General features: G+C 32.4%; 2 protein-coding genes across 2 annotated transcripts; one reads left to right on the top strand and one right to left on the bottom strand.

The window, feature by feature from the left end:
* Nucleotides 1-65: 65 nt before the first annotated feature.
* On the bottom strand, nucleotides 66-1,923 carry LOC145764048 (BBSome complex assembly protein BBS10-like). The gene is made up of 2 exons (XM_082575619.1): nucleotides 1,656-1,923; nucleotides 66-1,575 (listed from the first exon to the last, which is right to left on the bottom strand). Exons 1-2 carry the CDS (start codon nucleotides 1,844-1,846, stop codon nucleotides 66-68), a joined length of 1,701 nt encoding a protein of 566 aa, XP_082431745.1. The 5' UTR covers nucleotides 1,847-1,923.
* A 3,749-nt stretch (nucleotides 1,924-5,672) lies between these two features.
* On the top strand, nucleotides 5,673-10,612 carry LOC145760591 (twisted gastrulation protein homolog 1-A-like). The gene is made up of 3 exons (XM_082574515.1): nucleotides 5,673-6,023; nucleotides 9,770-9,982; nucleotides 10,106-10,612. Exons 1-3 carry the CDS (start codon nucleotides 5,720-5,722, stop codon nucleotides 10,375-10,377), a joined length of 789 nt encoding a protein of 262 aa, XP_082430641.1. The 5' UTR covers nucleotides 5,673-5,719; the 3' UTR covers nucleotides 10,378-10,612.
* Nucleotides 10,613-13,983: the final 3,371 nt, after the last annotated feature.

A 13,983-nucleotide genomic window follows, 5' to 3' on the forward strand; every position in this document is an offset into this window, starting at 1 on the left:
TGCAAAATAAAAAATATTGTAAATATTCAACAACGTAAAATATTCTAGCTCAAACATGGTATTTCTTACCTTACCACAGCATCAATTTTTAGAACATCAATGACACATCTGATTGAATTTGATAACAATGCAATTTGTGAATTAAAAGGTTCAATTGTATGTTCATCATCCACATTAGTGAGCCCGTTATCAAAACAATTAATAGTTTTTTGAAGATGTTGTAGAAATCTGTTGTTTTTGTCTTTGGTGCCCCAACTATTATTATGAAGTGTCCTTGGAATTACTAACAGCATTTCAGATACTATCTCTCGAGATAAGGTAAATTCTGCAATATTTTCCTCTGACCAAGGTATGTTAGGTAAAATATTTCCTTTAAGTTGTTCAAAATTTCTTAATACTGAGTAAAAACAATAATTAAATTTCCCCTTGCCTAGTATAGCCTTACAATGTATCTTAAAATTGTTACCTTTGGCATTTGGTGTAAACCAGTGTTTTAAAACTACCATTGCATTGTTAACTGCACTTTTGTATTGTGAACAAAGACCAGGTGAGGGTGAACATAGTATTAAACTTTGAGGTAAAATGATTTTAGCAAAAGTTTCACTTTGGATTAGGGTGTAGAAGTCAGTTCCATATTTTAAGGTGGTTAAATTAGTAATAAATGTTAATGAAGAGTCTATAACTTCAGTAATGTCACAAATAGTTTGAACACCAAAGGATAAACTTAAAAATGTAATCTGTTGATGACTTAAACAATCTAAAATATAAATGTTATTTTCGGTGCACAACGCCCTGAATGCATCAGCAGCTTTACCATGATACAACAACAAATTAATTTTAAATAACTTAATTTTTTGTATCCATTTAAGCAAAAGAAAAATTGGATAAGAAATACATTTCTGTAAATCTTTTACATTACTTGTGTCCATTTTGTATGACGACTCAGGATTTAAAGCGTCATCCCAATTGATTATAATGCCTTTAAATAAAACTGGCAGTTGGTTATGTTGGGTTGCTGTGATAGCCCTGCTAACTAAAATGCCATTTAGTAATTGACTTTCAGAAAATAACAGACCAGAATGTTCTAAAATTAGCTCATCTATATTATTAAGATAATATAATACAGTGCTTTGTAGATTTTTAAAATTATGTGCACATGATTGACATAATATTTGCACAATTAATTCTGTAAGATGATCACGCGCTTCATTAGAAAATTTGCCTGTTAGAAAAGATTTTATAACATCAGTCATCTGGGATTTCATCTCCTTTTCATTTAAATTAACAATACCAATTTGATCCAAGATAAAATTATGGCTTTCAGCACTGTCGATTAAATTATCACTTAACCAAACCAGACTATTGATGATTTTGTATCGATGAATGGTAAAGCATTGGTTTTGATTTGAAATTGAGTATTCTTTGTGCAAATACATTAGAGCTGCTTCAACCATAAGAAAAAATGCTTTTGAATTGTCACCATGTATTTTGTGATGTTTTAAACAAGCTTGTTTGATCAAACTGTCAAATTTAAAATATAAAATCTTTGCAATGGCAGAATGGACTTTGCTTTGTCTGTTTATCAAATAATTTTAAATAAATATTCTTGTTTATAAAATAATTAATCAAGTGTAAAATAATAAAAAACACCCTACTTGGCAACTGGGTGGGAAACTGCTAACGCTTGCAGTATTGTACTTCCATCGTTTGTTATTGCAACTTCGCCAGTACTTTTCTTCATTAAAACTTTGCCACAAGTTGGCCCAAATACATCCCTAATAACAAGTGATAGAGATTGTAAAGACTCGAGGATATCTCCATATTTTACATATCCATAATTGTTCATTATTGTTACTTCATAGTTGGATAGTTACCCTTAGTTTTTATATATATTTACTTATTCCGATAAATAACAAAAGCACGTGCGGTTTATGCGTCAAAGGGCGCTATGGACACCGACAAACGAAGTAACTTATTTGTGAAATACGATTTCTTTTTATTGATGCAAAAAGGTGCTATACACGGCATTAAAAGGAAATCCCAATAACAAAATTATATTTAACATAAATCAAGAATAAATATGTTAAATTACCATTGTAATTGACAAAGACAAATATGTTGTTTTAGATTGAAATAAATTAAAAAAATGTTTTCTCAGGAATAAAAATTAACACGGGGTTTTGCGTGGTAGCAAAAGTATTTATCGCAAAAATAAGGTTATATTTAGGTAAAACCTACAGCCTATTAAATACCAAGAAAGTAAAATGCAAGTGTCCGGGTTTAATCTCGCAAGATGTCGCGTTGGAATCAGAAAACAAATTGTCGCGTTTTTAAATTTTTATTGTAAAGTTAAGCTTTTTTAAATGATAAAATTCAACAAATAGGTTACCCTAACTAAGGCTTGTTAAAAAATACATAAGTAACAGCGAGATAATATCTTAAACGTTGTATTTGATTTGTGGTAATGCATGAAATACATTGGCAACCAACATAGACATTATTTAGTGCCAAAAAAATTTACCTAAAAAATTCGGTTCGTTGACAATACATGATAAATCCGGTAAATGTGACATGCCTAAACACTTATGCGTGAAATGAACCTAAAAAAAGTATCTCGTTTTTTTACGGTGAGGGTGTTTATTGGACTTTAAACGCATTCTGGCACGTATCAGCTATCAATCAAATTACCTTTTCAATCTTGAGTACATAAGTCTGCCATCAACTACCTTAGCACCAGGTTTAGTCTGTTATGGTGATGAACTCCTGAAATGTCGCCGACATTTTATTTGAACCGTGTAATATGAAGGTATTTTTAGCTTTAATATAGAACGAGTTTCGATATTGACTTGTTCGTCAAAGATTGTATTGTCTTTGTTAATAGCCGTATGCAACGAAAATAAAAGTTTGATAAATTTGAAACTCATACAACAATTGGTCTTAAAAGCTACGAGCTATTTGTTCAAGAATGTAAATATTTTTTGTTTTAAAAACAAACATACTAAATTTGTATTGTTTTAAAGTAGTTAGCACACTTGTCGAGTGGTTAAGATAGATTTTGGCACAGTTTCCTCCATTTTGATTACTTTGTAAGTAGCAAAGTGTAAATTGTGTAACTTGATCGCACCACGCCACCCCAATCGTTAAAACTGAAAAATGTGACGCAAAAAGTAACAGTTTTGAAATTGCTACTTTGTTGTGTATATATTTCTCGATCCATCATGCTTGAGACTTCTAAATTATAGGTCTGAGTAATATTTATGTTACCACAAATACGCAATGCACATTAACCGAAGGAATTTTGATTGTCGGCTTCAGCAGTAAACGGACTTTTTCGGTTTGCCGGTTCGGCAAATTTGGTCTGATCTCGACCGGAGATCTATCGCTGTGTCCCCGCCAAAATTTTGCGATGAACGTATAATTAGACGAAGGTCGTTCTTGTACGTTCTGACCAAACGGAAACGATTTTAACACGTCGATATAATTGTATACGATTTGGTTTAAATTAATGTAAATTTAGTTTAAATAAATGTGATGTGAAAAACAGTGTTCTTAATTTATTCACTCGTTAACCGTTATAATGTAATAATCTAAATTAGTTACAAATGTTAAAAAATCAGTAAACTATGTTAAATTTAACAATTTCTTTTAAACGAATATTTGCGATTATTAAATAGTGTAAATACAATTGAGTTTATGACAAAATCGTAGTCACGCACGAGTGGCGTTTCGACTGCTGAGAATTTTCGTAAAAGTTTGATGTTTACTTTTCGTAACTTTTTTGCGCGTGTAGAAGTGTGCGCATGAGATCGAGCTGTTTAAAATTTTGCGTCATTCGCGCTTAGGTGTGCCGTGGTTTCGACAAACGAAGACACCATCAGTTGTGTAATACAGCTTTCTAGATTTTACATCATGAAAATGTGCTGTAAGATAAGTCAGAAGTTATCGATTTATACAAACACGGTGTCGTCTGGAGCGAGTTGTATTCAAAAATATTATTTAGTTAGCGTCTGTCTGTATGAGACGGTATAGAGAAAAGTTTTATTTTTTCAAGTAATAAACTCAAGTTTTAGACTGTGAACTAAAGTTTAAAAAATTTTAGTTTGGTATTTTTCGAACTTAGTTATTCAGTAAGTTTTTTATTAAAAAGCAACGGAACTAAATGGGATTTAAGTAATCGGGAGGAGTATAACTTCGTTTAAATTGATAGGCAAAAGGAGGGCAAGGCTTACTTACCTCCTAATCCCATGCTAAATGGATTATATATAATATTTATTTCCGTAATTGGATTGTCGAAACCACAGTTACTCAATTATGTAACGTCACAACTGTTTATGGGGGATTGCGGCAAATTACTTTGATAGTTGAAAAACAATGCGGAATGTTTAAATCGCTGCATAAACAGATAAACCGAAAGTTAATGCTCGATACTAAAAACGATAAACAGTTTTAATTAGAGGGATTTATATATTTTAAACAAGGTATACTAACTCACTTTCATTTTAAAAATTAATAAAAACGAAGGCTAAAATTTGGTGTAATGTTAAATAAAACCAGTAACGAGTATGTAATTATTGTAATACGCATCGATAAAGTCCTTTTCGCTCGTAAGTGATTCATTTACTTGTAATTTGAAGTGTTTGGCAAACGATATTAGTTGTTTGCCAAGCTTTTTATATTGAAGTGATGATAACAGAGTAGTGTCTAATTGAGCTAGGCTGTTGCTTAACCCACCAACAGTAAGCCCGCAGAAAACATGCGAGATTTTAATGTGTTTACTATTTTGAACCCCGCCTGTTTAGAGTCAAATCAAATCGAGATGTTTATAAACTTTTTCATATATTTTAAAATGGTTTGCTTATTATCAACTACATATAGAATATCTTTTTAGTGCATACATTGACTTGTAATAGATTATCTTTGTTTTATTTATAACGTCGGGGTTATATTTTTCAAGAGGTAGTTGGAACACGTTCGTTTTTTTGTATATGTAGTTCAGATTTTATTCCATTTTTTCAATCAGTCGATAGACAGCCTGACTCATAATTTTACGGACTCCAAAATCAAACAACTTTATGTCGAATATTTTTATTGTAAAAACAGTTAAGTGTGTGGTTTTAAATCGTTTTTTAGCACAGAATTTTATTAACGTGATAACAGATTATTGTGTTTTACTCCCAAATAGAAAACGATAAATTTAATAAAACTTAGTAGCGGTTTATATTTTGTTTAAATTAGAAAGGATTGCTTAAAAATTAAGACATTTTTTTAGATATTTTACGAACAAAAAACATTATGTTACATTGCTTTTTGTTGAACAGTTTGACCAATCCCTTTTAAAGAAGAAAGAGTTAACGTGTTTTGATGTTGTGTAAACAAATTTTAGCTGTAGGGTCGCGTCAAAACGTCTTGAAACAAGTCAAGGGCCGCTTGGTTTAGTTTACAAACAATTTTGTACCCTGCTGTGTCCGCCTGTAAGCTCTTAAGTATCGTTTCCGTATATTTTGCTGAGGTTCGATAACTTTAAAAGCAACAATAAGTGTACCGCGCCTTTATAACGTTTTGGAGTGCCAACACCGCTATTTAGCTCCATTAAAGGTGCAACGATTACAATCGAAAGTGTTTCGACGAAAAGTAAACGAATCTATTTTTTAAATCGAGTTATTTACATTTTCAGGGTAGTGTTCAAAGCATAAGTTTCGATAACAAAATACCACACACAATGCTTTCAACGTGTTTAACTGTGGCTCGTCGGATTACATCACAAAGAAAAGCAACTATTACCCTTTTACTCGGCTGCCTTTGGATTTTAGAGATCGGACCCACCAGGGTGCTTGCTACGGGGAATGAACTAGCCACGCACCCGCAAGAACATGCAACTTGCAACAAGGTCTTGTGCGCGCCAGTGGTCAGCTATTGTTTAATACAGGAGCTCTGTAGTTGCAATGCGGCTGAGGACTGCTCGTGTTGCGCGGAATGTGCTACTTGCCTTGGAGATTTATATCGACATTGCTGCGACTGTGTTGGTAAGTTAACCTTTATTTTGATAGGTGTGCAATTATTCACGCAAAACCAAAAAATCGTTTTCGGTAGTTGGAGATAATAACAAAAAAGTTTAAATGATGTTGCATTTTATAATTCGCATGTAATTTTTACGAGCGTGACAAATTGACTAAAATGACACACTGCACAGTAAAGTACATTGTCCAGTGCCCAGTCTGACCCGTTGAATTCCGAAAAAGATAAGAGTCCATTCCACTCTGTGTGTTTTGCCTGGTTTTGTTTTTGAAATTCCAGATTTGCTTTGATGTTAGTCGAATTAGCGAGATAGATTTACCAATTTGCGGAGCTCGGGCTTGCTGTAATCGTTTTCGTCGACATGTGTTCAAATACTCGCTCCTTTGCAGCTGCCAATCAAACAAAATTGACGTAAACAAACCAAAAGTTGTAGATTAACACTCTGAGGACTAATCAATAAAGACAACAAGTTTGATGGATCGGAAAATATACTTAACAAAAACAACATGAGAAAAAATTTAGCCTTGAACTATTTACGTAAATTTATATTTTAGAAAATAGCTAAAGATCCAAATTTAGTAAAAACAAACACGATTGTTTTTCTAAAATGTATTGAAAACAGATAAATTGGGGTATTAGATTAAATGCTATCGTTTGATCATTGAACTGTGCATTAAGGGGTTGAGTGTACTCAATAATTTAAAATCGAGCAGGGTGTGATTATCAAGTAAAACCTTTTTAAATCAGTGTGGGAACATTTACCTTATACAAGTTACAGTTGCAAATTACAGGACACCCAATACGAATGTTGTTATGTGCGTATCATTATAATAAATAAGTACCATCAATCAAAAGTACAAAACACTAAATAGCTCAACAAATAAATTTGTTTTTAAAACTATAACCTTATTCAAAATACGGAGTAGTCTAAATCAACTTAAAATTTTGAGTTAATTTAGCAATGATAAAATGTTTAAAACATAATAATGTACAAGTTCAAAGTATAATTCCATGACTCTACACATAAACTAGTTTTTAAAAACTTTTAAACATTTATCGTTATTGAAGTGTAGTAAAAGCAATTTAACTTTTGTTTATCATCCTTTCCAGCCATTTTTGTTAAGTTGATCCGTGGTGTATTAACACCGACAAGAAGTTAATTATGGGTTTATAATAATGTTCACAATTGTGAATGACACTCTTCGGATAAAAATTAAAGATAATTGATAGCTCAAGTGTGATTTAATTAAATTTGTCAGTCTTAAACATATTTCAGTATAAATTCTGTTCTGCGATCTAAAAACTAAATTCCAGTTGAATTTAACAAAAATGTGTTTGGTATGCATATGCCAAGCAGAAGCAGAAGTAAACTACATTTTCTAAATTTCCTATCAACAAGTTTGTTTTGTGTGTAAAGGATTAGTTTGGCAAGTTCAAACTATTTACGCCACTTAGCCTATCTGATAATGCATTAACGAAACTATCATATTTATCGATGGTGACAACCGCGCTTGACATTGAGTTAGTGAGGTTGATATTTCATCGCACTTTTTGTCGACCACAGGGATAATGACAGTATAATTGCGTTCGCTAAAACGTACACGGAATTTAGAACACCTGCTTAAACGCGCAGGCCAGGTTTTCCGTACATTACCAGTAATTTGACACTAGGCTAAAGTCTGGCCCCGGGCACTTTAATGCCTGCTTGTGTTTACCTTAATACACTTATTTTGTACCAGTGTCTTAAACAACCTACAACATCATGTGATCGATCCATTACCAGCCGCAAATTGCCTTACATTTATCGTTAGGCATTTTCTTCCTGCTTGTATAGGTAAGTCTACAACATCCATAAAGAATCCTATAAGGTTATAGCGCACTAAATATTCGTATTAAATATCCAAGTCTAGCTGACAGACAAAATATTCAAGTTAAGCACGTTTGTTAAATTCTAATCGCGAATATTATCAACTCGGCTGTGTAGTTTAGAAATACTATCCTATCTGTACCACGATCTTAATATAGGGTCATGGCCTTATTTATTTTTTAAACAATTTACTCAAACTGAAACGTCTTTTTTTTGCATATTTTTGTTATTTGTAAAATGGTGTTTTGGACACATGGGCTTGGTTAAATGTAATCCAAATATTTCGTCAAAAAATAAATTTAAAAAAACAGTGAACAGTTTTTAAGCATTTTTGATCTTGCAATATTGTTTACGTCGGTTTAGGGAAGTCGAATTCGTTTTGAGCTATATTGTGGCTTGAAGCCAACTAAAAAGAATCGCAAAAACAAAAAATATTTTGGTTTTTACAAAATTTTGTAATTAGCCTGGCATTTTTGGCATTTAATCCTACCTTGTATGGCTAGTGTTTTTAGGTAATGCTAAACGAAATTCTTGAGTTCTTTAATTTAAGTTTTTCTTTAAATAGCCTCTTGACATTTCTGAAAAAAATGTCCAGGGCACGGTGTGTGGTTATTTATTTAATGAGAACCAACTTCAAACTTAATTCCGTTTATAATCTAAAAATAGAGTGACTGAAACCTATTTGTGGGTGGCATTCATGCAAGGTCGTTTCTCGAGTTACATAAATAAGTCGCGTTACAGATGTTTTATTACCCTTGACGAAGTAAGCGTATCTCGCATAAAAATGTGAAGTCATAAATTAAAATATTAAATAACGTAGTTAAATTTAACATTAATTCAGCAAGGTATATGCATTAAGTAAAAGACCTGGGTTTTAATAAACTAATATAATTTTGGAGGTCATTTCTGTAACTAAATAGTTCTCAGTTGGTCGGATGACGTTTCTTTCTTTCTACACGTTGGAGGAATTGGTTTAAAAAACACTTGATGTAAAAAAAAATGATAAGGCTTTGCAGGGATTTATTTTGAGATAAGCAAGGCATTTAACGCTAAAGCCTGGCCAGTGTTCGGGCTTTGTTTCTTAACATGTCAAGCGCCGTCGACCGCCTTAAAATTGTCAATTTTCGATGGTGATGAATGGGAGTTAGTTTAACGGCGTCAATAAGTTGTTTTAAGGATTTGTTGGGCTACCAATCTTGGGTCTAATTTGCTAGTAATGAGCTGCAAGGTTTTATTTATGCGCATTAACATTACACACCAATACAAACTCATTTGGGCCAATTACAACACTGGTTTGTTTTGCTTGTTTAAGTAACTTATAGTTTGCAAAACAAGTTTGTTTTGTTTGTTTAACTTAGATAATTATTTTGTACGTCAAACAAACTAGTTGCTTGGCAATAAAAATATATTACACAAGGTAATTCAATTTTGTGTCTGTTAGGTTAAAGTTATATTTTAGTATTAAAACTGGTGTTGTAACTGTATCGTGATGTTATTTATTGTAAGCCGTAAATCCACTTTAAGTCAAAAGGAAAAGCAAAGCTAACAGTGATCTGGCGACTTCTATGTATACCTTTGCTACTTATAATCCGATTATGTGCTTGTTATAACGCTAATACTTATCGTTTTGCTGTTTGAGCTAGGCACCCGCTCTCTACAAGACTAATATTTATTTTACGTGTGCAATGTTAACATTAATCCTGGCCTTGTCCGTCTAGAAAAACTCGTTAAATTAAAACCGTTTGATATTTGTTGCAGTTCCCGTGTGATTTAAAAGCGGAAAAGTTTTTAATTTAAAACTTCAGATTTATTGTATTTTTTTTGTCACTGTACCTAATAATCTTTACCACCTTCTTAGTAAATAAGTTATAAATCGTTTGTGTTTAGGTATGAGGAAAAGCAGCAACTACACAACTGATCTGCCTACTTTAGTTAGTACAGTCGGAACATTCGAAAATCCTAACGAGAATTTGTATCACGCTCTCACCGAACGAGACATGACAGCGCTCAGCTGCACTATCGTGCGGTTTCCCAAGCTTGAAGAACTGACTTCACCTAACCACGGACACTTGCATTCAAGAAGACATCATAATCACCACAGTAAGCTTTCTACTATAAATTGTTTTAAAGTTTTTTAACGCCTTATATTAAAATATTTTTATTCTGTAGAAATAAGTATGTTTTGCTCTAACGTGTAAACCGTTTATTTCAATGTTAATTTAGAAGATGAACTACACACTGAAGACGAACGAACCGATCCACAAAATTACTTAGAGGATGTCCAGGTAGTTCTCCGACAAACCTACGACTTCGAAGCACTTTGCACGGCGGTTTACTTTAACAGTTGCATGCCATTAAAGGAGTGTGTTATGAGTTGCGAAACCATGGGTGCTACTTCATACCGATGGTTTCATAATGGCTGTTGTGAATGTGTTGGTCATACCTGCCTCACTCATGGCAATAAGTACCCGAAATGCTCTGAATGTTTGCAGTGATATCAAACGAAGATTTTATTGTCTGAAATTTGATCAACAGCGCCGCGTGTGACCTTGGGTCTGAGCGTTTTTATTTAAAATTTCATAAACTTGGCTTTGTGAAACCGCTTGTGAGACTTTATTAATTTACTTTTTTTTTTATTTAACACTAAATTTTCCAAAAGGCAGTTTCATTTTTTACTTTTTTATTTGTGTTTAATACGTCGTCAATAAATTTATTTGCGTTATAAATGCAATCCTACAGCTTTAGCTTTTGAAATTAGTTTTTTAAATTTAAATTTTACAAAAGTGTACTAACTTAAACTGACTGAGGAGCCTTATTGAATCAACACAACTAACTGATGAGCCTTATTGAATCAACAAAAAAAAACAGGTTTGTTTAACCATTTAATTGAAACAATAGATGTTAATTGCTTTGATAAAGTCGGCCTCCGCTAATACCGTTGCAACTGAATCGCTTAAATCAGCTTAAGAAGCCACCACGATGGTATGAAAAGATAAAATGCGCCGCTCAACTATGGTCGTATTTACGTTGCCTAAATTGCCGCAAGGCTATAAGTTGTGACATAAAGTTTGTATAGCTTATGCTCTAGTTAATGAAAAACACTTAATCGAATAACAAACAGTATATATTTGTAACTTAAAGGAATACTTTATCATATTTATTTGGTTAGAATTAAAAGTTACAATCAAGATAACGTCCTTAAGTTACTTAAAATTCTGTTTGTTATGGTAGTGGCAGTGAACCAGGTTGTAAAGGATAATGTAAGTCGTTTACAGTAATCCTTCGTTAAGAAAATATTTAGATTCGTTAAAGCAATTAGCGCTGCCATTTTGCTTCAATCTCATTTAAATTAAACTAGTAGCAGGAATGTTGAAAATCAAGTAACGCTGCATATTGACAAAGTTTTAAATTCGAATTTGCCAAAGTGTTTAAGTTGGATTAAATATCGTTCGGCAAAGACGATTAGTTAAATAATAGGAGTGGATTAGGTCAAAATATGTAAGTAGGTGGGTGTTAAAACTTAAATTGATTTTCAATTTAATAAATATAAGAAGGCAAGGGTAAATATTTTCTTCGCTGTAGTGAATAATTAGTTTTAATTGTAGGCTGGCAAGTGTTTACGTTCTTGATTTAAAGTCATGTCATATCGTGAACGATTAATCACAAGTAACGTGAAATGACCAGTTTGAGTGATATAGAAAGACGAAAATATAGGAAAGGTTTTTTGTCGTGTTTTACTGATTATCGTCATCGCTATTAATTAATCATAAGTTACAAAACTAAATACGGTTGGAAAAGAGAAATGCAGTTCATTTTTTACCAAGAAGTTCATTTAAAATAAATGTGCGAAACTTTTTGATTACCCATTTCGTGAAAAACGAAGAAATGCGAAAACCGTTTAAGTATTATACAACATATTTTATTTATCGCAAATTTAAAGTAACATATAGTGTTAGGGTCATAAGTAAATATATAATTAAAGTATACATAGAATTAAAGTGTTAAAATAATAAGAAATTTGAAGGGGGGAAAAACTACCTGTTTGTTATTTGCAAAATGGTTTACATAGCTCCTAGTTTAATTATCTAATTCAGTGATGGGTATTCACATATCTTGCTTGTTATGGTAAAATGAAAATAGATTTAATGGTCCAGACATTATAATCACATCAATAAGTATATGGGAGTGTGAAAATAAGTAAAATGGGAAACATTTAATGGCCTCTCACATAATTTCGATAAGGGGTAATTCTGGTTTATATTTTTATGTTATTTTGACAATGAGTCATTGGAAAAACTTAGTTTTATTTATTTACAGTGTGTTTTTAACCTAAGGTTGTTATTTAATATTTTTGACTACCCGTAAACAAAACTTCTAAAAAAATATTGCAATTTTTTTGATAACAATACACCTGTCAAATTGTTATATTTTAGTTCTTAACCAAATAAACAGAGTTTTGGCGAGACGCTGGTTACAGCAATTATATCGCGTGGCGCAAATTTCTGAGCTGTTTAGATTCTTGAAGATATTTAACTTATCAACTAATTCGTGAGTTTTCGGTATTTTCTAATCGCTTGGCACCGCTATCCACCCACCATAGTGGTCATTCCGGTTTAAAATTTCAACTTACTCTCTAACCAGTTCCGGATAGGGCTAAAAGTACATTAAGGGTGGTTAAGAGGTACGCTTTATTGGCAAGGTTTTTGTGTTTGGTACATAAACCTACAGCCACGCGTTGTTAAAAGTACGCCCTCAGAAGTTATTATTTGTTTACACGGTCACTGACGTACTGGCCATCACGTTTATTAAATTCGGTACTTTTATGCTAAAGTTATAATAATTTAAAATCATGGTAATAGAGGCTGTAAGAAAAAAGTTTAAACTTATTGGAAAAAAAACACAATTACTAAGGGTTGTAGCATTAGCTAAGAGTACTTTAGGCGTTTTTCTTTAATTAAAAAAACACAAAAAGTATATAATATTAAAAATATTTAATGATGATAAAAACACTACTTATTATATGTTATTTGATAGCCCACTTGAGGTAGATGTGAACATAGCTGCCTTAATTGAATTTAAGCTTTTGTACATCAGAATCACTTAATCGCATGTTGTATTCTGCAATCAGTAATTGTTTTCCCACGCTGCACCAACTTAACATGGTGTAAAATTCTGCCTAAATTTAACTAGCTTAAAAGTCGCCGAGCGCTTCATACGATCTCGCCTAATTATTTTTAAACACAACCTCTTGCCACTGTACATCGCTTCGCGGTTTTGTTTAGGAAATTGCCAGCAATAGTAATCAAGTGCAGTCTGCGTTTTATAATCATTTTGAATGGTTAAATTAACGTGTCGTTTAGTTAGGTACTCAAATCCAACACCTGTTAGAAAGTACAAGGTTAAGCGTCCTGCGCCGCATGTATGTATTATGTGGTATAAAATTTTTGACGGGCTGAATTTAGTTAAATCCCAACCTGGCACTTGAATTAGGTTAAGTTTCTGGTAGAGTGAGGTTTAAAATGCTTACAACTGTCCTGTGGCAGTTTTTAAGCTATATAATGCAGCGTAAATAAATCGAATTTGTTAGTTTTATCTGGATACCGGATTCCGTATTCTACTTATCGCGACATGCCGAGCTTAGGTATGACAGGTAAACATACAAGCTTCACTGCAATCAATCCGATTAGCTTACAAAAATGGGCGTATCTTAGTACAAAAAAACTTTATTTATTGATATAACATTATAAAGTTTTTTTCGTATAATTTCTTAGAATACACATTCGACCAAGATAGATTTAAGGCCTAACTAAAAAAATAAACCAGAAAATTAATAACAATATGCAGTGCAGGTGCTAGGTATAATTTGCTTAATTTTAGGAAGTAAAATATATTACCCGATAATTTGAGGCATTGGTCGCAATTTTAGAAAGGTATAATTACTTCTTATATTCTAAAATGTATATCCGGCTACAGCCAGTTAAATTTAGTCAATGGTATTATTTCGAAAGAAATCTCTGCCTAAAAATAGAATATTCGTACATTTAAAAAAAGGTATTACAGTTAATTACAGCTATCAGTTACTTTTAACTAATAGTCACTTT

The sequence above is a fragment of the Corella eumyota genome, chromosome 1 (assembly GCF_963082875.1).
Source record: "Corella eumyota chromosome 1, kaCorEumy4.1, whole genome shotgun sequence".
Classification (NCBI taxonomy): Eukaryota; Metazoa; Chordata; class Ascidiacea; order Phlebobranchia; family Corellidae; genus Corella; species Corella eumyota.